Below are 24,188 nucleotides of genomic sequence, written 5' to 3'. Positions count from 1 at the left end.
TAATATATAATAATTATGCTTCAGTATTCATTAGTGATATTGGTATATTGTTTTCTTTCTCTGCTCTGTCTCTCCCTGGTGTTGGTTTCAAGATCATTTTTGTGTCATAGAAGATTGGGTAAGGTTTTTTTTTCCTCTATTTTTGTAAATAGTTTGTGTAGCATAGGAACTATTTGTCCTATATTTGTTAGAATTCAGCTACAAATTCATCATTTATCTTTTATTTTCAATATCCTGTTGTGTTCATTTGAGTATTTTACATTTAAATATTATATTGAAATTTTCTGATTTGCCCTTATCTTATTGAAAGTATCTTATTGAAAGTAATAACTTCTGATGGTTTTCTTTTTTATTTTTGGTTATATGATTTTCTTGTTTTAAAAAATTAGATACTGATTTATTATATTAATTTTTTTAACAGTAGTTTTATTTCTTCCCTTAGGTTTTATTTTCTTTCCAAAATTTTTACTTTTGTGTTTATTTTGTGATAAATTTGATGAAAATCTAAGATTTTGGGGGCTGCATGCTCAAATGGTGGGTGTTTTCTTTCTTATGAATATGTGCTCACAGATAAAGTTTCCTAAAGATTGCTTTAGGTACATGCCACAACTTTGGATATGTTGTCTCATTTTCATTTTTTTATGATTTTTTTCTCTTCAGGCAACTTATTATTTAGGATAATTATTTAATCTCTGTGTCTTTTGTTCACATTTCCTTCATTTATTTACAATTCTTATTGCATTATGAACTGTAACTAATGTATTCTTAGGACATGATCAGTTTTAAACTGCAAAATTGTTTTGCATTGTTGAAAAATAGGTATATTACTTAAGTTAGTAATTACCAGAAATCTATCTTAATTAATTTTTCTCAAATTCTGTTCATATTCTTAATTTTTTCTTGCTTATCTTTCTCGATTTTTCTAAGTGTGAAAGAGGCACAACAAAATCATTTGTGAGTATTTTCTAGGTTGACTTGGAATTCAGTTAGCTTTCCTTAAGTATTTAGTATATTGTAAAGCTCAGAACCCCACAAACATATCTATCAGTAAGTAATAACTAATCCATTGTGATTTTTTATTTTCCAGTGATGTTCAGTGCTGATTTCTAAATTATATTTAACTCTTTTATAAATATGAATTATTACAAGAACAAGCTTAGATTGTATTTGATTCTTATCTCTAAGTTCATTAGATTATCTGGTAATAAAGAAAATGGATAATAGATAATTTTTAAAAAAAAGATACAAGTAGGAAATGGGTCACCAAAACTCCAACATTCATAGAGCATTTAGTAGCTATCCTATTAAAATTATGGAAATTTAACAAGCCATGGTTAAAGTGTGCTTACTACACATTGAGTTTTCAATACACTGAAACCTTTTTTTAGGATTTTTTTTTTAGACAAACATTTCTAGCTGTATTTCATTCATCTTATGCTGACATTTTTTATAGGGGATGTTAGATCCTCCTCCTCCCTCATTACATTATATTTTGCATTTTATTTATGTACATTCTCAAATGAGAAAATAAACACCTTGAAGCTTAGAACTATCTATAATTTTCTGGTTCTGCATCCCTTCCACCCAGTATGGTGCCTGACACAATGTCACTAGTGAGATAATATTTGTAAAGCATTTAGCCCAAAGTAGGGGCATAAGAAATGCTTGTTCCCTTCAACTTTATATGGTAGACCCTTATCATAGGATCCTAGACTTTGTGGAGAGGACATGGCATGTTCTACCCTGTTCTTTTGCAAGTGAGGAAAATAGATCCTGCTGAGGGTAGGTGACAATCCAAGGTCCCACAGCTGAAGGCTGGGAAAGATTCAAGTCCAGGGCTTCCTGACTCCCAAGCCCCACATTTTGTTCTATTCTATGTAACATACCAAGCTGATTTAACAACTTGATTTGTTGATTAATTGACCTCAAGTCTAAGCTTCTGTATTTATCTTTTAGTGGCAAAAAGCCACCTTCTAAAGTGCCTACTGTGTACCCAGACTAGACTAGACACTGGGGTGCAGTCACTTGCCCAGCCAGAGGGTAGAGGTGCTGCACAGATGTGGGTATGGATGTAAGTGGGAAGAACTGATCATGGGGCTCCTTCTAATTGCCACTAGGACAAACTCTAAACTCCTCTATTTAACTTTATGGCCTCCAAAGGCTGATCCTGAACTGGCCTCCTAGCTGGTTCTCTACACACACATTTTCCCATCTGTGCCTTTGCACTTGGCTGTCAGCTCCCTCCCTGAAGTGCACCTCCCTCCTTAGCTCTGTCTCAAATAGTCCCCTCTCTTCCCTTAAGATACAGCCTTAGCACTGTCTTCAACATGAAGCCTTCCTGGTCTCCCTCCAGGCCTCAATTGCTAATCCTCTCTTTCAAACATGCCTTGTGTTTAAACTACTTTGTATTTATGCTGCATAAATGTACTTGTCTCTCCCTTTAGAACATAAACTCCATGCAAATAAGGGATTGTGTTTTTTTATAAGGTTTATTGATGATTCTGTTTCTTACATTATCATAGTTAACCCAGGTATTTCTTCCCCACCTTTTTCCTGAAAGCCATCCCTAAGAATAGATAGTTTTTTTTAAGAAAGGGGGGAAAAAAATAGTTTAATTGATCAGTACATTGAAAAAGTCCAAAAACCTGTGCAATGTCTAATACCTGCATACTTCAACCTCCACAAAGGAGTAATTTTGTTTTGTTTTCTTATTTTTTCATCTGTGTCCTACTGGATCGTTGTGATTTTGTAATAGTCACTTGTAGCATTGTTTTGGTGGGATTTTTTCACAATTTTATTGTTGTAGTTATACTGTATATTTTCTTGGGTCTGTTTACTTCACTCAGAATCATTTCATATAGATCTTTCTGTGCAACTCTGTTTATTACACAAATCATTTCTTACAACATAGTATTACTCCATTTCATTCCACAGTTTGTTCAGCCATACCCCAGTTGATAGATTTCTGTTTTGTTTTCAATTCTTCCCTCCCTGTCACAAAAAGTGCTGCTTATAAATATTTTGTTATCTGTGGAAACTTTCTTCTTAGTGGTTTCCCTGAGATATCAACCTAGTAATGGAGTCTCTGGTTCAGAGATTATATGGACATTTTAATTATTTTATGCATGATTTCAAATTAATTTTCACAATGGTCTACTAACCATGTATCAGTATGCTTAGTTTTCCACAACCTGTCCAATGTTGAGTTTCATCTTTTATTTTTTTTTTTGTAATTTTTGCCAATTTGCAAGATGTAGGTGAAACTTCTGTGTTGCTTTGGTTTGTATCTTTTATTATTAGTGATTTGAAGCATTTTTTCATGTGGTTGTGAATATTTTTTGCAGTCTTTTGACTTTGTTGGTATCCTTTGACCTCTAGGGAAAAAAGAAGGCCCAGGACTGAGTCTCGTGGAACAGAATGATAAAAAGTAATTAAGTATAGGAAATTCAGGGTTCTTCATTGTAGAAATGGATCATTTTTTAAGTGATGGAAAGATCTAGAGTGTAACTGTGTCTGTGTATAGTTGAGAGAGTTGGTAGGTCATGAGCGAGGAATGAGGAAGTTCAAGTATTTGAGCAAATATCAACATGTATGTGAAAATCACAGAGCTAAGGAATTGAGTTGGAAAAGAATCTTGAGCCACGTGCTGAACTGATTAAGGGTAAAAAGGAGAATGTCCTGGAATTGTAGACCAATTTAGACTCTGGATTAGGTGGTGCATTTGAATAGCATGAATTTCAGAGGAGAGTTTGGCTGCTATTGGTGATAAAGAAAGAGAGACTTTGGAAGCTGTGGTGGAAAAGGAGGAGTATGCTGCCTCATACCTCAATCAGAAATTCAACCAATATTGGAATGGGTTATTAGAGAAGTTTAATCAACAGTCTTGTATGGGGCATGCAACCTGGGCCTGGTTCTTGAAAATTTCCTCAAGGCAGGGCCTGTAGTGCAGGTTGACCTTTCCTAGTACTGCTTTTGCAGAACAAACTTCTTTTTAAAATGATATTTTTATTGATATCTTTTGTTTTTATATAAAAAATATTTTTTAGAGAAAAGATAAAGTCCAGTAAAACTGGATCAATATATCGATAGATTGGAATTAAAGCAATATACCACAGCCATGAACTTCCCCCCTCTGCATTGGAGTGGAATGGGAGTGGCGGCTCATATCTCCCCTTTTTGGCCATACTTGTTTTTTTGTGTTTTCTTAATATTCATTTTTGTGTTTGTCATTCTTTTTTACCTTGTTAAAATCATTGTATATATTATTCCCTTGGATCTGTTTACTCTGAATCATTTAGTCTTTATGATCTATGTCTTTGACTTTTTAGTTAATTCTTACAGTGCCATAATATTCCTTTATGTTCATATTCCACAGTTTGTTTAGTCATTCCCCAGACTATTTTGTTTCTATTTTCTTATCAGAAAAAAATATTGTTACAAATAGATTTTTTTAAAACCATCATCCTCCTTAAGGGTATCTGCTTCATGGAATCTTTGGATCAAAGGGTATAGATATATATTAGTCACTTTAGTCACTTCATAATCCCAAATTGTTTTCTAGAATTGTAACACTGAGTCATAGTTCCAACTAACATGTATTTCTATTACTACTCCTGAGTGCCCTTTCATGTGTTTGTTAATAGTTTGCCATTTTTTTGAGTGAACTGTTTAAGTTATTTATCTATTAAATTATGACTTTGAATCTTAACAACCTGTTAGTTGTCTAGATTTCTAGGATTCCAAACCACCAAGAAATTTGATTCAAAGATGTTTTTCACCAAAACTTCCTTTCTTTTCCTATATGCATTAATTTTTGTGTGTGTACAAAAGTGTTTCAATTTCATGTGATTAGAATTATTGATTTTAAATTTTATGATTGCTTCTATCTCTGATTTAGTTAAAATGCATTTCTAATCCATAGCTATAAAAAGTATGATTTCATTCTTTTCTAATTGATTCAGTAGAGTTCTTTCCTAAGTAATTTGTGATTGAGCAACTTATCAGATGTTCTCATTCCTGATTGTCCCTTGTATAATCTGTTCCTTTTGATCTACTTTTCTTTTTCTTAATCAGTACTAAATAGTTTTGGACTGCTGCTTTATATTCTGAGATCTATAATAGAATATGAGGCAGATAGGTAATTTATAGTAGGTAGAGCATTAGGCCTGGAGTCAGGAAGACCTGAGTTCAAATTCAGCCTTGGATACTCAAAAGGCCAGGTCACAATGTCTGTCTGCTTCAGTTTCCTAAGCTATAAAATGAAGCTTTATGCTAATTCCAGGGTTTTGATGATGAAGTTAGGAGGTATTTGGAAGGTGTCCAGCATAGGGCCTGTAAACCAGTAGACCCTTCTCCTTCCGTCTTCCATTTTTCCCTTCATTCCTGATGTTTTTTACATTATTTCTCTTGTAGGTTTTTTTTTCCCAAAAAAAATGTATTTTGTTATTTTATCAAATGCAGAATAGATTCTTCTTGAGAGAAACTCATTCCAAACCCATTGGATCTCTGGTCTTGGCAGAGGTGAGGCATGGGACAGCCACTGAGAGAGAAAGGTATTACCTATGTGATTCAGAGATGAAAAGCACTTCTTCATCACCTCAAGGATAGGTCAGACCCCTGAAGGAAATGAAAAGCAGTGCATAGTAGATATATAGTTCTACCCATCTTTTATTCAGAGATAGGAATATAAAGGACAAGAGAACTGTAAAGCAGTAGGGGGGTTTGGAGATGGGAAAGAAGAAAAAGTTGAAAAGGGAAAAATACAAATTTTGCCATGCAATTAAGGGACCAATTGGTAGTAGATAATTTTTTTGGTAGTATGTGACTTTCCATCTGTGTTCAGGAATAGGAGCTAGAAAGTTAAGTGGCAAGTAGGAGTAGAGGTAAATAGAAGTTCCTGTGGGATTTCACATTGGCAGGGTGTGAACAGCAAGGGATGCCTTGGGAGAAAACAGTCTGCTCTTCTCATGAAAGCAGAGTTAGGGGAGGAGTGGTGAAGGAAAATAAAAGGAAGGATGAGGTAAGAATGGAGAATGGTTTCAGGAGTTAAGTAGAGGAAGAAATAGGATGGCAGATTATGATCCTTCAGAGTTCGAGGTCAGGTATAGTTATGGTTAATGATTAAATCTAATGCCTGTGGTGATGAGACATGGACTATGGTGTTTTGAGCAGACATCAACTTGTATATTGAATATTGGTGTAGGGACAGGGAGAGAGGAAAAGAATGAGAACCAAATATTTAACTCTAGGAAGGAGATTGACCTGAAGGCCAGGATATTACAGTAACAAGATTTATAACAAGGGTTTGGGGAAGATGATATAGGAATCCTCAAAGGAGTGATTGCTTAATTTTGTTAGCTGGAAGGCTCTAAAATTGGCAGTAAAGAGAGTTAAGATTCAGCCTAGTTTTCATCCTAGTCTTGGGGAGTTTGACAGAAGGAACAATGAAAACTGGAAAAGGGGTTGGCTAAGAATCATGTGAAATAATTTAGGATGAAGTAGAGTCCAGAATTCCAGAGGGCAAAATGAGAAAACAAAAGTAGATATAGGCCAAGAGGCACAGGAATAATAGGAAGAAAAAAATAGGGAAAGGATTTTTCACTTCAACAAACAATATTTCCTGAATCACATAGATACTTTAGTCTATGTTAATTAAACCTTATGTATTATAGTGAAAGTCTTAAAGCTTCCAGTGAGTAGTAATGGATGAGATTGTTTAAATTTCCAAATTTCATGAAGCATCACTGTAATTTTGCCCAGATCTCTGCAAAATAGAGCTTAACAACTCTACCCAGAGGAAAAAAGTTTAGTTTTTTTAATTGCAAATAACTAAAAAGAGAAGAAAATATACCCTTATTAGTATGTATGCTTAGCCTTTAATTATACATATATATATATATCTTGATAGTATGTTAGATATGCTAACAATACATTGAGGTTGACATTTTGTATTAAAGTTGTCATCCTATCACTAGTATTTTCAGGTAGAGATAATACATAATGTTACAAAAAATTTTGTATTTGCCTGCCCTCTTGTAATAACAATTTCCAATTATCTGTTTCCCACCTTCCTGTGGTGTCCATCCTGAAATTATATAAAATTAATTATAAATATATTCCTTGACCCATCAAATGTTTTATTTCTAAAATGTGAGTTTCATTCATTGAGAAAAAAATCAAACAACTTAAAATATACATCATGTAAGTTCTAAATAACATACTAGACCCCAATCATGAGTGGCTATTAATTCTTCTGCATTATATTAGGCACCAAATGTATATATAACATGTAATGCATCATTCACTGTAAAACATAATTTATAATAGGATGGATCTGTCATGCCCTCTGTCCTACCCTATAGATAGTGGTATGTGCTTTCTTTTATATATGAAGATGATCATCAATATTTACTATTAACATTTTAGATTATATTGTTGGGGGGGGTTAAAAAAAATCTTTCCTGACTTCAGTCTGTATTATCAATTATCTGCTGAAAATCCAGGGTGTTCCCATGAGTATTTCAAAGAACATATCCCAAACAGCATAATAGATTTCCCACAAAACCATCCCTCCTTCAGACTTCTGCCTTTCTGTTCACCTGACACCATCATGCTTCCAGTTATTCAGGTTCACAACCTTACAGTCATATTTAACTCCATGTTGTCCCTTAACTTCTCCATATCCAACCAAATAGCCAAGTCTTTTCAGTTCTCCCACTTTAAATAACCTATAATTCTTATTTCTCTTTCTCCAGGCACAAAGCACCCAAGTTCAATACCTTATCACCTTCATCTCAGCCATTGCAGGGGCCTCCTAAATTAGTCTTCCTTTTGCAGTCATTTATGTCAGATCTAATTTCCTAAAGCATAGGAAATTTTATGATGCCCCCTTATTCAAAAGTCTTCAATGGTTTCCTAGTGTTTTTAGGTTAAAATATAAAATCCTCAGTCTGACATTTAAAGCCCTAAGCAGGCTGGTTTCCATTTACCTTTCCAGTCTTATTTTCTATTAATCCCAATGCTATACTCTAGTCAATGTTTATGACATTACCTCTGCTGTGGTCTTTTCCATAAATGATCCCTCTATGTCTCAGAGGTACTACTCATTCCTGACTTCACAGAAAAGATTCAAAGCACAGCTCAAGTGCCATCTTCTACATAAAGCATTTCCTATTTTCTCAGTCCCTCTTGAAATAAGCTTTCGTTTCTTTGAATTTTACACACGCACACACCCATCCAATCCATCCATGAGGTAGGGATTGTTTTGTTTTTGCCTTGTATCCTCAACACTTGCACCAGTTTTCTCTCTGGTAAAATTCATAAAACCTGTGTTTAATTGACTTGAATTCGTATGTACCATCTCCTTTTAACAATTAAAATAAACATTCAACTTAGTGTTTTTTAAATCTTTGGGTTAGGTTGCACTTCATTTCATTTAATAATATTGATTGTACATAAATGGGGTAGTTATAGTATCATGTGCATATATGTGTGTGTGTGTGTATGCAACTGTAACTTCCTTTATCCCTTTTCCCAGTGGAAATGCTTCACTTAAGGAAGTCTTGTGAATAGAATGCCTCCTTTAATCAGTATATAAGTAGAGTGAGTAATATGTATTTGAAAATGAATATGATATTAAATCAAAATAAAATAAATTTTAAACTATTTACTGGACTGAACTTATAGCATTATATTTTCATGTAAGCTTTTACCTTTCTGAATTATTCACAGGTAGCCTGATAATTGTTCTGTCTTTCCAGAATGACCATGAAGCAGATTCCATAGATTAAGCTAAACAACCCACAGGAACGTGACTCTGCCACAAAGGATTGAGTGGATTGTTGACATGCCATTGTTGTGGTTGGTTTTTTGTTGTTCTTTGGTCTGTGGAATAGTACTTTGTGGTAATATCTAAATTTGTTTAGTATTGTACTTGGTATATCTTTGATATATTGTGTGAAACTTTGAGGGAAACCAAGCTTTAAACCAGATTCTGAATGCTGCCTCAGATCTTTGGAAAGTATAATTTTGATTTTTTCTTTCTTTCTTTTCCCTGGGTTATTGATTGTATGTTGTTGGGACTTAATTAGTTTGGATGTATTAAAGACAAAAAGTACATATATCTTTAATGTTTCATGTCCCAGCAACAGTCTTCTTCTATGCTTTTATTGGACTGTTTGCTAAGCTTTCCAAATAGGGATATTGAGAGGAAACCTAACTGGACTTGGAATTAGGAAGAATTGAATTCAGATCCTGCATCAGGCTATATTTATGCTCATTTATGCTTTAACCTTTCTGAGCTGGACAGTTCTCTAAGGACTGTTAAAGAAGAGTTAATTATTGAGCATCATTTCCACACTAGGAGTTCTACAAAAACATACCAACTCCATGAAAACAATAAAAGATCTCATTGTCTTAAAAAAGAAGCAATGTCTTCGTCCCGGTGGAGGTTCCACAGATCTTTAAGTTTGTGGGAATCAGGGCCAATACTTAACAGCCAATATTTAACAAACTGCTCTTTTTGGGGGGGAAATGATATCAGTAAAAAACAATATCAGTTTAGGGGCGGCTAGGTGGCGCAGTGAATAGAGCACCGGCCCTGAAGTCAGGAGTACCTGGGTTCAGATCAGGTCTCAGACACTTAATAATTACCTAGCTGTGTGGCCTTGGGCAAGCCACTTAACCTCATTTGCCTTGCAAAAACCTAAAAAAAAAAAAAAAAAAACAATATCAGTTTGAGAAACAGGCACTAATAGTAATTGGATGATAACTATACTAATATATGTAAACTTTTTTTTTTCATTTTATTTATTTAAGGCAGTGGGATTAAGTGATTTGTCCAAGGCCACACAGCTAGGCAATTATTAAGTGTCTGAGGCTGGATCCCTACTCAGGTACTCCTGACTCCAGGGCCGGTGCTCTATCCACTGCGCCACCTAGCTCCCCCAGTAACCATACTAATATAAAATGATGGCTTCAACAAGAATAGCTAATGGTACTAGGTCACTATCACTATGGAATTTTGCAACTGAAATCATAAGAGACATTTAGTTCTAGTGTCACTAATACTCCTTTGAAGCATAGACAGCTTCCATCTTATAGATGTAGCTAGGTCATTATTAATATCCTGACCTTGAATTAAGCTGGTGAAGTCTGGAGGCAGCCAGTTCAATTTGGAAGGATTGAGCCACCGAGACTCATGGTCTAATAATAATATGCAGGAGTCATTGCACAGGCAGCCTTGAAAGGAATTAAGTTTGTAGTTAGAGAACATAACTCTGTCCAAAAAAGATGATATTGAAGAGATATACAATTCCATCTTTCTGACAATCTGGTTTCTAAAAATTCTTAAGTATTATGCTAAAACTAGGATATAGAGGTGACACTAAACCTAATCAGGAAGAACATGTAATTTGACTTCTTTTCCAGTTTGAATTGATAGCTTACACTAAGCTAGTCATTCTTTGCATCAACAACACATTTGCAGAGATGGCTAACTAGAGTTAGGAATGCACATTTTAATTATAAGAGTTAATCTAATTTAAAGAGTTTGATTAGAGAAGGTTTGGAAACCACTGCCACCTCTAGCCTTATTTGAAGATTTAGATCTGGGTGCTACTACTATTTTTAAGATTCTTTTTACTAAGCCAGAAGTACCAGGTAACAAAATGTTATAGGTATTTTCTAGATGATCTGCTAATTTTATTATTTCTATTTTCTATGGAAAATAAAACTACTTCTACCATCTATTTTAGCTAACAGCAAACAGATTTTTTTTCATAATGTCATAGTTTGTGGTTTTTTGGGAGTAATAGATAGAGATGGTTTATTGTGTTTCTTATTTGCAAAGTGCATACTGCAGTGTATCAAGCAGAGAGATTATCTTTGAGAGATGTGAGATATTTATAGAACAGCTTAGGTCTGTGTTTGCAAATTAGGACAGTGTGCTTCTGTTGGAGTTAGTGGGACTTGACTGATCTTTTACTTGTATTTTATATTCATAGCTTTCTGAAAGAGATAATCTAGTGAACATTAATTTAGCCACACAAAAAAACCTCACTTGCTTTTAAACTTTGGGACTTTTCTGGGAAATATGAAAAGTAGAGAATTAATGAGAGTATCTTATTACATTCTAGCAATGAGCTCCATTAGCATGATAATTTAAATTTCTTAGTGGCACAGAATAATGACTGTGACTGTTTTGAAATAGTTTATAGACATAGATCTATTTTTAATTCTTCCCAGGGTGATAGCCTGGAAGTCCTATTCCTAGCAATTTAAACTTTATTTCTTGTAGCTTTAAGAAAAATCAGTTGATCTTGTCCAACTTTCCATCTCTAGGAAGGAGGTAACACTACCCACTTACAAAGCTATTAAGTATTCATTTTTTATTCTAGTATATCAGCAATCCTTTGGAAACATTATAAGGGTCCAGTTATATAGGACATATTCCATTTCAGTAAGTTCCAGCTAACATATAACACGTTTAGCTTCACAACTGATTATTTTATCCTCACAACAATCCTAAGAAATAGATGCTTCCCCTTCACCCCCATTTTTCCAGATGAGGAAATTGAGGCAGGACAAATGACTTGTCTAGAGTTACACAACTAATTAAACATCTGAGGCCAGATTTAAACTATTTTTCATTACTTCCAAATTCAATGCTCAATCCATCATACCACCCAGCTTCCTAAAGTCTTGAATTTAAGGAATTTTTCACACCATGTGATTTTCAATGGCAACACCTACTAGCAATTTGTATAGATACATTCTGTTGAGTAATTAACCCTGAGGAACATGAGAAAAATTTCTGTGATCCAAGAAAAAAGTTAAAAAATCCTATCATCTTGAAGATTATGCCATCAAAGCATTACCCATCTCAGAATTTCCATTGTGCTAAACCCTTTTCTTGCTCAAAAATTACTCTTGGGATTTTTTTTTTCATTTTTCCATGGGAACAGATTTCTTGATCTTATTATATTGAAAAAACAAATTTCACTTCATAAAAATGTAGTTTATAACCAGATTTGCTAGAATATATCTTCCATAAAGAATAACCCTATATTGGAATTATGTTTTATGGTTGGAAAAAGTCTCTTACAGTTTTATGTATATTTAAATTTGAAAATTTATACTACATTTAAAAAAGCTTATATTTCTTCAATTTTAAAAAAGAATGTTAAGAGCCTTTTTTATATAGGTCACTGTATTACATGTTTTTGTTTTTGCATATTCTTGAGCATAGAAAAGGAGAGTTTATGAGGGCAACCAAACAGGCAAGAGTTAGATTTTTCCTGTTCAAATTCTCTACCCCCATTAGCCAGGTCTACCATCTGACCTGATGGCAGAGAGAATTATTTTATGATTTGAATTAGGAATTCTGTGAGCTTACTCCTAAAATATTGTTAAATTATGTGTCTATAAAGACATGACATGGGGTGATTTCCTAATGCCCTTCCTTTACCATTAGAATATCCAGGGTTTATAAGTTCCCTAAGCATATTTCAAGTCTCAAATTGTTTATTGTTCATAATTGGTTCTACCCTAGAGTATTCACAAACCTGGATATAGCTCACACTGTTAATCTGCCTAGATCTAGAGTTAGATACTTAAGAGTCTTGTTCTACTTCACTCTATCCTTAAGTTTCCTGTGTCCCCCTAATTTTTCTGGACCTCAGTTTTCTAATCCATGCAGTAAGATAAACTGTCTCCTCATCCCCTAATCTTGTGTGGAAGTAAATGAAAATGTGATATAAGATCTGAGTGGTTAAGCTACTATGGGCATTCAAAATATAGTCACTGAATTATCAAATAGTATCTGAGTATCTTAGCTACAAATAAATAGGGTGGTACCATAGATTTTTTAATCTCTTTTTTTTGTTTGTTTTTTGTGGGCAATGGAATTAAGTGACTTCCCAAGGTCACACAGCTAGTAAGTATCAAGTTTCTGAGACCAGATTTGAACTTAGGTCCTCCAGACTCCAGGGTCAGTGCTCTATCCAGGGCTCCATCTAGTTGCCCTTGGGATAATACCATATATTTTATCACTTCTGTCACTTAAATAATTTTGAACTCAGAAATTTTCTCATTCTTCCCTATTACACAATTTCACATCTCCTGTGTTTTTCTCACTCCGGTTGCCTTACTCCTACCCTTTAATTCAGTCTGAATCCTCTATTCATTCTGTTTTTTCCTATTCAAGACAATCATCCCTGCTCTGACCTTCCTTTAACTTTCTTCAGTGTGTTCAGCTATATAGAAAATATATTATTCTTTTCAGAATTTTGTCCTACCATTCACACCATTCTGATTGTAAAATCACATCTACCACCATCCATCTTCTTTCCTATTCCCATGTTACTAGGACAGCTGAAGGAAATCCTACCACCTTGCCACTAGAAATTCATGTTATCTGATTTCTTTAAACTTCTATCCCACTTTTCGCAGTAGTTTTTCAAAACTTTTTTTCACTTCAATCCCCTAACACTTCCTAAGATTCCCCTCTGAGCAGATGTCCTATCTCCAACTCTCCTGAGATGATAGATCTAGGCCATCAATCAGACTCTTATGTTTTCTGTGCCATACCCTAAAACCCTTCAGAATTTTTATTCATCCTATCCTTCTTCTCTAAGGAAGAAGGGAAGTCTTTGTCAAAACCATCCCCTCCTGTCTTTTCTAGGAAGTTGCTTCCTAGATCATTCCTTCTCTGTCACTTTCAATGTCACTATCTTCTTTCCCTGTTGTCCACAATTTGCTCAGATATACCCCATCCTATTTTTTAAAAAGTCACCTAACCCTATCTCAAGCTCTAGTGTTATCTGAGTTGAACTTTAAAGGAGAAAAAATACTTTAGGCATTGGGAACAGTATAAGACCTAAGGCAAAAAGGTAGGAAAATCTGGGTCATATTTGAAGGGTAAAAGTCCAGTTTGGCCAAAGAATAGGGTATGAAGGATTATAATACAAAAAGGTTGGAATGTTAATAGTATTAGATTGTGTTGGATATTTAAGCTTGATCCCAGCTGGGTATGGTGGTCCACACTTGTAAAATCTCATCTACTGTGGGTAGATAGGTCTCTTGAACTCAAGAGCTGAGCCACAGTTTATGCTGATATGGTGTCTTCACTAAGTTTGTCATTAATATGATGAATCTCTCGGGGAGGAGACCACTGGTCAAAAGGTATCAAATTGACCAAGTTCAGAGCAGGTCAAAACTCCCATGCAGATCAGCAATGGAATTGAACCCATGAATAGCCTCTCTATTTCCAGCCTGAGCTAGATGGTGATCCCTTACAGAAAATATGATCCATTATAATTATTTATAATTGGAATTCATAAGTATTACTATTGATGTGCAGGAAAAATTACTGTTTGCTTTTAGCTTACATATAGGTTGAAATCTAATAAATTTGAAGGGCAGCTTGAAAATTTAGATACCCTTTAAAAAAACAAAAATTTTGTCATGCCTTTTAAATGAATGAAGCAACAGTTGTAGTTAAAGATATCAGTTACAGGTTTATGATTTATTGTTGAAACTTATTTCACAAAAGATCTAATGTTTTTTGAAATCTTTCGGTAACAGTACCATGTCTCAATATAATTGCCTCTATAAGAGGCAGCTAGGTGTGGTGCAAAGGATAGAGCACTGATCCTGGAGTCAGAAGGATCTGAGTTCAAATGTGGTCTCAGACACTTAATACTTTCTTAGATGTGTGACCTTGCAAAAATTTTTTGAAAAGAGGGAATATTGGACTCTGCACTGCCAAAGCTCTATCAGCATTGATGGGAAGCAAAATTCTATAAATACTAGTTTAAAATCTCATACAATTTGGGAGCATACACAGAAAATTGTTTGAAGAAATATAAGCGATAACCTATAAATAATTCTTTGCATTGTAATAAGTGATCAAATTTATTTTTTAAACTCCTTTAAAAAGAAAGTTCTTTGAACAATTGTGACAATAGGATCAGAGCATAAATTACATTTATATTATTTTGTAAACAAATTTGTTTTCTTGTGCCAAAAACTTCAAAGGATCTTTGAGTTAAAAACATTTTTCAAAAGTATAATAGTAAAAATAAAAACTGGTTAATGTGGTTGTTAATTTTTCAGTATGTTCAACTATATATACTTGTCAGAAGATATGAACAGATAGTTCTCAGAAAAATCAAAAGTATCTGTAGTCACATGAAAAAAATGTTCTAAATCACTCTAGGGGGGTTAGTTTTTTTTAGCAAGGCAATGAGCTTAGGTGACTTGCCCAAGGCCACACAGCTAGGTAATTATTAAGTGTCTGAGGCTGGATTTGAACTCAGGTCCTCCTGACTCTAGGGCTAGTGCTCTATATCCACTGAACCACCTAGCTGCCCCCTAAATCACTCTTAATTTAAAAATGCAATTTAAAAGTGAAATACTCCCTCATAACTATCAAATTGACTAATATGACAGGAAAGGAAAATGATGAACATTGGAGGAGGGGATGTGGAAAAACTGGGACAGATACACTGTTAGTGAAGTTGTGAACTGATCTAACTGTTCTGGAGAGCAATTTGGAACTATGCTCAAAAAAGGACTATAAAATTGTGCATACCCTTTGATCCAACAGTACCACCTCTGTATTCCAAAGAGATCAGAAAAAGGGGAAAAGAACTTGTTTACACAAAAATATTCATAGCAGCTCTTTTTGTGTTGGCAAAGAATTGGAAATTGAGGGGATGCCCATCAATTAGGGAATGGCTGAACAAGTTATGGTATATCATTGTAAAAGAGTATTATTGTGTTATAAGAAATGAAGAGCAGAATGGGATGAACAACTGTGAATAACTTATCTGTTCTCAGCAATATAATGGTCTAAGACAATTCCAAAGGACTCATGATGAAAAATGTCTCAAGAAGAAATTGATAGTTTCTGAAAACAAACCAGTGTATAATATTTTTGTTTTCTTGTTTTTCGTTTGAGTTTTCTTTCACAAAATGACTAATATTGAAATATTTTACATGATTACACTTGTATAAAACTATATCAGATTGCTTACCGTTTCAGAGACGTGAGGTAGAGAAGTATAAAATTTGTAACTCAAAACTTTAGAAAAAAGAAAGAAAATGTCAGTAATTATGTTTATAAGTAATTGGGTAAAAAAAAATTTTAACTGAGTACTCAAGAGTCAGTGCAGGGTAGTCAAATTCATATTCCAATCCAAAAAGATATATGGACTGCTTTTTTATGAAAAAGCTAGAGTTATGGATGATATGATTATAAAAATATTTTAAATATGTTGTAATGAAGTAGAAGAAAGCAATGACCACTTGATTAACCTCCAGAAACAATTAACATTTTAAAGACCTAGGTATTTCTAAATATGAATGGATAAGGCATTTTCAACAAATAACTATTTTAATATTATTGAAATATCTATTTTAATATTTTATTGTGTTTATATTTGTCAATTTTATAAAACTATCAAATTCTTGTTTTTATTTGAATAAAATATTATCTAAGAAAATTATTTGTGAGAATTTTTTATTAAAAAAAACAGTAGAAGCCTTTTTTTTCTTAAAAATTTTTATTGTATATAAATCCTGCCATCAGTTTTAAAGCTTGAAATGTAAACTCAAGCCAACAATAAGTATATTCTTTCATAGGTATGAACAAGGGTCACAATTCTTCATTGATTTGGGGGGGGCCTAAAAAATATGACATCATTGCATAAGTAGGAAAAGCATTGGATTATTATTAATCACTGACACTGTAAGGGTTATTGAGGTGGTTGTAGTTCTTTAAATCTTACTCTAATTTAATAGAATTCTGTCTCTTTTATTACTGCTTTTTATTATTCAAAACTAATCACCAAATTCAGGTCCCTTTCTCAGCCCTCTTTCTGTTTTACCTCTGCAGTTTTTGATAAATAGATTATCCATTCCTCTTCTCCAAATTCTCCTTTTGACTTTCATGAAACTACCTTGTCTTATCTCTTGGACCCACTCTTGTCTCCTTCTTGGTTTGCAGTTATTCACCAAACCACATTTACTCTTCACAGAAATCTGCCATGTTCATTCTTTTACATTCTTATAATCAATTCCTTATTTCATGCTTTTATTTCCTGTAATTTTCATCCTCATCCATCTTGTCTATAGTTCTCTTTTTTAATTCATCTTACACATAGTTGCTAGACTGATCTAAAAACTCACTTTGGTCATCTCATTCCCTTGTTCAGTGACTTCCCAGTGTATAAAAATAAAACCCTTACAAGCCACTTGACGCATACCTCTGATCTTCATTCCCACAGTACCAATATAAGCTTTGAAATACCCAAACTGGTCTATTTAGTTTACAAATATATAGTTGTGTCTCCATAATTCTATCCACACCTGTTCTCTAGAATGTTTCCCTAGAAAGGAATGTCTTACAAACTTCAAATTCACAAAAATGACCAAATTTCACTGTTAAGATTGATTATTGATTTGTTTTCTCACTGAGCTTTAATATGAATTATAGTAGTATAGTCTCACTATTCTACATTATCCACAAACATCACTTTGGGCCAGGCACTATGCTAATGAAAAATGTCTAAATGTCTAACTCAACCTGGGACATATCTACCGAATTAATTTTCCCAAAATTCTCTTTTAAGTAGTAGTTTTTTTTTCCTTTAACACTAAAATTTTATCTAAGTAATGCTTTTCCCCGTACTGTTAAAACTATATTAAAATTTAGCTAAATGATAGTTCTTGAAGAAAAACGAGAAAGTGGGATAATTTACCAGTAGACAAGTATAATGAGATCATGAAGGCATACTTTAGTTCTAATTTTATTTATCAGTTTTGAGATCAGAAATACCAATTTTTAATAGACAGGAAAAACTGAGTATTAATTGAGCATTTATAAATACTAAAAACTTAAAGTAAACTTCTGAGTTCATATCTGTGAAATAAATATAAATTATTTTTGCTTGTTCAAACTCAAAACATGATGGATCTTACATGACGATTTTGTGCCCTTTTGTTTCATTTTTATTTCTCTTGATTGTAGAATTAATTCCCTAAAATGAACTTTTCTACAATTTTTTCTAATGTTGCTTTTTGCTTTTTATTAAACTATTCTTTTGTTTATATGAAAAAAAAGATTAGCATGAATTTACAAATAAATGTCTTTTGCTAAGCATTGAGTTGAATTTGATTAGAAATTAAATGATTATGATGGGATTTTTTTTCCCTCTTCAGTACTGGATGAATGAATACACCTCATCCATTGGAATTGGAGTTTTCCATTCAGGAATAGAAGTGTATGGTAGAGGTATGTATATATAGTATCTTTAAATCTACTTTATAAAGATATGTGATTCTTAAGAAACTTCTTTATTAGTTGAGATTTTGGGTGCATACTTACTAAACAACTGTTATTTCAGAAAATGAACCCAAAAAACCCTCAACATTCATTCCCCAAACTTGTTAACTAATCTTTCCAGCAGACCTTAGTTCTTTGGGGTGAGGAGGTAGAAATCAATAAGCTATATAATTGTGGTAGAATGTTCATTTTTAGCTAAAGCTTTCTGTTTTCATTTTTTAAAAGTCTCAACCTGTCATTTCATTATTGTGGGAAATTGCTGGGGTACATATTTCCTCCACCAGTAAAGCTAATGTGAAATTTAAATAATCTGAGTTGATTAATCTGAGAGATTAAGCAAGTCACACAGCTATTAGGTATTTGAAATAGAGTGAACTGGGATTTCCTGACTGTTCCTTCATCATCCCATGCAACCTCTCTCTGTTATGTAAATATCAGATTAATAAGAGGTAAAAATGAAAATGAATGAACAAAAAATTCTGATGAGGATTTAAGACTGGAAATTATATTTTTACATTATATAATTAGCAATTTTGAATGTAAATATTACTAAGCAGATTTAGTTCATTGCATTGTTCAGTGTTAACTATGTCATTAAAATGTCATATACCTCTTAATTGAGAGTTATAATTGGTTTTGAATTGTAACTTTATGATGCATATTTCACTTTTGCCTTTGATTTTTGATGGGATTATTGCAATTCATTCAGGGTTACCCAAAGTTATCCCTAATGACTGCATATAAGGTACAAAATTACAAAATGGGCTCATTTGCATCATTATTAAAGACTTACATTTATATCTTTATGATTCCAAAGTGCTTTGTTTCCATCCCTTTTTCCTTATTCATTAATCCCTGTTTTATAATCCCAGGTTTTAGGATGTGAGATAGTTTATTGAAGACCATTCTTTAAGCTCCTTTCTACATCATAGACTGCCCTCCCTCTTGCAGTCCTCAAAAAAAAAATGTGAGGGTTTTGCAAAAAATAGCAATACTTTTTAGACATAGTTGATGGTTGGTTTTGTTGTCTACCAGCGATTTGCTTTAATTTGACTCTTGTCTAAGTTGTGGTTATTAGTGAGGTCCGTCACCTTCATTCTGAAAAGAAAGGAAGGCAGAGGTACCTGATTATTGCTACTTTTGATATAATGGTTTTGAAATGTTGAAGAACTAAAGCAGAACCTTAAAGACTTCCTGTCAGGGGTGGCTAGGTGGCTCAGTGGATAAAGCACCGGCCCTGGAGTCAGGAGTACCTGGGTTCAAATCAGGTCTCAGACACTTAATAATTACCCAGCTGTGTGGCCTTGGGCAGCCACTTAACCCGATTTACCTTGCAAAAACCTTAAAAAAAAAAGACCTCCTGTCCTTGAAGAAGGGAACTCATTGTCCTGAAAACAAAAAATTACTTTAGCAATGGAAAGAGCATTGGATTTTGGTCAAAGAATAATCTATATTCATATTCCCATATTGCCATTTATATTACCTGTGTGACCTTGGGTAAGTCATTTCCTTTCAGGGGCTGTTTCCTTACCTGTTATCTTGAGGGGATTGGATTAAGTTATATCTAAGATCCCTCCTAGTTCCAAATCCCTGGTTCTGTGGGCTGCTTTGTTATTTATCATTCATTGTTCTATGAGAGTTTCAAAATTAGATTAACTTAAATTTGTCACTTGAAAGTTACTTTGGAAATCAAATGTCATGCCCAAGGTCCTAGGAGTGAAACTGGAATTTTATTAGGTCTTCCTTGTTTGTAACTCTTTTTTCTGTTATGCTGGATAAAAGTTCATTGGGTCTAAAAGAATACTTGGGTTAAGCTATAGAAATGCCTGCCCACAGACAAGTCTATAAACATGAATAACTATAGCCTTTTAATAGCTGAGGGAGGGAGATTAGCATTAATAAAAATAGCTCCATTCCTCATTGAGTACTCATTTAACTCAGTCCTCCTTGACTAGAACATTTAACAACAAAAGGACTTCATTTGAAATGCTTTTATTTTCATATTCTCAAATCCTCTACACCAAATCTGCATATAATAATTTGATATAAGTCAGTAGTAAGGAAGGTTCAGCATCCTGGTTGACTTAAATTTTAATTTTGTGAAAAATACTAAAAATCATGAGTTTTCTCTTTTCAGAATTTGCTTATGGTGGTCATCCTTACCCCTTTTCTGGAATATTTGAAATTTCCCCAGGAAATGCTTCTGAACTAGGAGAAACATTTAAATTTAAGTAAGTAGGGAGGATAATTTTACTACATTGTCATACATAGCTGCCAGAACTTGTCTTATTTGAAAACAATATAGATCACATCTCTGTAAATTTAGTTTGTTCTTTTGCTTCTTTATTACTGTTTTTACCTGTTTGTACATTTTATAAATTAAATTGGTTGAAATTATTGTGTAGAGATGAAATTGAACCAGTAATTGAAATAATTCAGCCTTTATTACTTAGTATTTTTATTTATTTTTTAAACATTAATTATTCTGCCTATTTTTTAAAATATTTGTTTCGATGTTACCTTTTGTTACCTTTGGTACTTTTCTGAAGGTAAAAGGATATCAAATATGATTATTTTGTAATTATTTTACACCTTAACTTTTTTTGTCAGTATTTTCTGTGTGTTAACAGTATTGAGAGTTTCACTTTTTCTTGTGAAAGTGAAATAAAATAGAAATTTAGCATAATTAACTAGACATAGTAAAGTTCATTAATGAGATGGCATATTTGCATTAAGTGACTGTAATAAACTAAAATTTGTTATGTGTATACTTTTAGCCTAATCTAAAATATTTAACAACCAGAGTCATTATTTTTCAGCTTCTAAGTAAGATTTTTTATTTAAATTAGAGCTCAATATATTATATTCAAAGAATAAAATGAAAGTGTGGGGTGGTAGATTTTTAGTTCTTTTTCACTAAGCCCAAATACCAGTGTGAACCATCCTGATGGCAGAGTACTCTAATGCTATTCTAAATGCATAACCTGAAACCTCATAGCAGTAAAACTCCCCTTTGATACCCAGTTGGAGCTGTCTAAATTCATATTCTGTTTTCCAGAAAAAAGAGGTTGTTGTTGAGCTTGTTCTATAATTTTTTTTCATGACATCTACTTAGAATTTTTCAATATTTTATTTAGTAGTTACATGTCTTTGCCAGAACAATTTTAAGTAAATTAAATACATTACTGCAAAGATAATATAATTAACCTTTTAATGGTGAGGGTAGTTAAATCAAGATTTTGTTAGGTTTCTTTTAACTACCACCTTGTATAGATCTGGTGCCTAATAATGGAACACTTATTAAAATAACTGGAGGGTAATATCAAGTAGGGTTCATCAGAAACACATTTTGTTACTTTACTTAGCATGAATATCACTAGGATGGATCAAGGACTAAGGATAGAATGACTGTTGAGATAGGAAAAGAATATTTATTTTACATTTGTACAGTTAAGATTAACATACTTTGGGTTCATATATTTTAACTCCTAATCTAAGACAATTAGAATGGGGGAAAAGATCTTATTTTTTCTGGTTGTCTTTTTTTATTAATAGTTCCTTTTCTTATATTGATCAAAGTACTCTAAGACTACCAGGTTATTAAAAAAACAAGCCTATTATAAATACCTAAATACTGTGTACTTATATTTTTTCCTTTTGTTTTAGAGAAGCTGTTGTTTTGGGAAGCACTGACTTCCTAGAAAATGATTTAGAAAAGATTGTAGAAGAATTGGGCAAAGAGTACAGAGGCAATGCTTATCATTTGATGCATAAAAACTGCAATCACTTTTCTTCAGCTTTATCAGAGGTAAATGAAACTGTATCTGAAAGGGCTTCCAAGTAGACAATGCTATTTAGTATTTGTTTCTTGCTTTCATTAATTACATCTTACTTTACTGCTTTATTTTTCTGACCTGTTTATTTTATATAAAAACAAATTGATAACATAATTTATGTGATTTGGTAAAGGTCACACAACTAAGAGCAGACCAGAGGTTATGACTCCTAACTTAGTGTGGTGCCATTTCTACTCTGCTGTCTCCCTCAGTCTGGTCTTTTTGTGTTCCCAAAACAGTGAAATTCCACAAATCAATAAATACTTATCGTATGCCTTGTTTGTGCAAACTTAGGCCTGCCCTTGTCTAACCTTACAATTTCATTGTACTCGAGGATGCAAAAATCACGCTTGGGTTGCTTCCCAGAAGGAAGTTCCCTTCCAACCCACATTGCATATATGCACTCTCAACAGGCTTTCCCCACAACTGGTGGAATAGTTAAAGCCTGCTCCTTTAAAATAAGCTAGACTGTATAGAATAGGAATAGTTCTTGGGAGTCTGGTTAATAATAATTAGCACTTAGGTTCTTGAAGTCAGAACAAGTAAATTCTGGAAGGACTGAACTACTTAATTACAGTCTAATGGGAGTTCAAGTAGAATGGAAAGTGTACTGGATTTGAAGTCAGTAAATGTGTTGGAATTTGAATTCCCAGCTCCACTTCAATAATACTTTTGTGACTTTGGCTAGTAACTGACCTCTCCCAGCCTCATTTCCTCATCTATATAAAGTGAGAGGATTATGGCCTTTCCAGGTCTAAACTATCAGTCTTTGAACTACTAATAAGGCGCATTTTTGATACTTCTTCCATATCTCTGCTTGATCCATTGTTCTTCTCTGCCAAGAATTTGCCACCTCACTATTAGTCACATCTTAAGATAATTTTTTGATTCTCTTTTAAAACGTTACTTATTTCTTATCAAGTTGCTTCACTGGTGACAGGAAGAGTCATTGCTCATTGTATTCTTGAACTGTATCCAGTCTTCTAGGGATATTGAAGTAATGACTTGATACACCCACAGTATCATTCCATATGGTTCATATAATTTAGATGAATCATCATTTAGTTATCTCGCCTTCAGATTGTTAGTCAGATAGTTCACCATTTCCTTGATTAGCACCAGCTCTGAAATTATCTCTGTCCTAGAGGTTCAATGTGGTATGCTGCTACTATTTGATCATTTGTGTTTTTGAAGAGAGAAAAGTTTGTAACATTTAACATTTTTCATATGAGGAAACTAAGGTTTTGGAAGATAAGTGATTTCCCTAAGATCACACAACTGAGGTAAGACTTGAATCCTGGTCATGTGATGGTCAAGTCCAACCCTTTATCCAGTATTCCCAATTATATCTCAGAGACATCTAATAGGAAGGATGCTATATAATTAAATTCCTTTAAAGCTATATAATATTAACATTTTTGTTGTTGGCCATCATGGGTTCTCTTCTCCTCCAAGGAGAATATATATATATACACACACACACACACACACACACACACACACACACACACGCAATGATATGTTAGGTATCTCCCATGCATTCAGAATTCATATGCCTTAGTGATTAAGCCTGTTTAACGTTTTTACCTGTGAAATCAGAAACTAGAAATCACTGATATTTGCTTAACAAATGTAGAGCCTTGAGAACCGAAACAGCTGAATAGTAGGCTCCAAAGGGTCAGAGCTAAAAATCCAAGACTTTCTGACTCTTAGCCACATTGCTTTTCCTAATAACACAATGCTACTCCCAACTTATTGGGGGTTTTGTACAAGATTTTAACTGTTGTAGTCTAAACCTGGGCCCCAGTAACTACTGAAGTATTTTCAAAGAGATGGAGCCCAAGAGGCAGCTTGATATGGGGGGGCGGGGTATTCTGCAGTGAGCATATCTGGCTAAGACTTGAACTTACTCAGACTTTAAATCCCAAACTTAGCATACACCCAGTACAACAAGCATTTTCATATAAGTGGTATAATAGAAAAAGAAAATTGTACATGAAATACTA

General features: G+C 33.5%; 1 protein-coding gene across 2 annotated transcripts in view; it reads left to right on the top strand.

The window, feature by feature from the left end:
* DESI2 (desumoylating isopeptidase 2) overlaps positions 1-24,188 on the top strand; it is a 39,754-nt gene that overhangs the window by 10,038 nt on the left and 5,528 nt on the right. The window contains exons 2-5 of one of the 2 annotated variants that reach the window (XM_074222859.1): positions 8,760-8,859; positions 18,223-18,295; positions 20,484-20,577; positions 22,013-22,154. In XM_074222859.1, coding sequence (XP_074078960.1) covers positions 18,229-18,295; positions 20,484-20,577; positions 22,013-22,154 — 303 coding nt within the window. In that variant the 5' untranslated portion in view covers positions 8,760-8,859; positions 18,223-18,228. The remainder of the gene's footprint in view (positions 1-8,759; positions 8,860-18,222; positions 18,296-20,483; positions 20,578-22,012; positions 22,155-24,188) is intronic. The other variant, XM_074222858.1, reaches the window with a different exon arrangement.

Source organism: Macrotis lagotis, chromosome 2 (genome assembly GCF_037893015.1).
Source record: "Macrotis lagotis isolate mMagLag1 chromosome 2, bilby.v1.9.chrom.fasta, whole genome shotgun sequence".
In the NCBI taxonomy this organism is placed as follows: Eukaryota; Metazoa; Chordata; class Mammalia; order Peramelemorphia; family Peramelidae; genus Macrotis; species Macrotis lagotis.
Note: the sequence above shows the minus strand (reverse complement) of the source record. Positions and strands in the feature narration are given on the sequence as shown.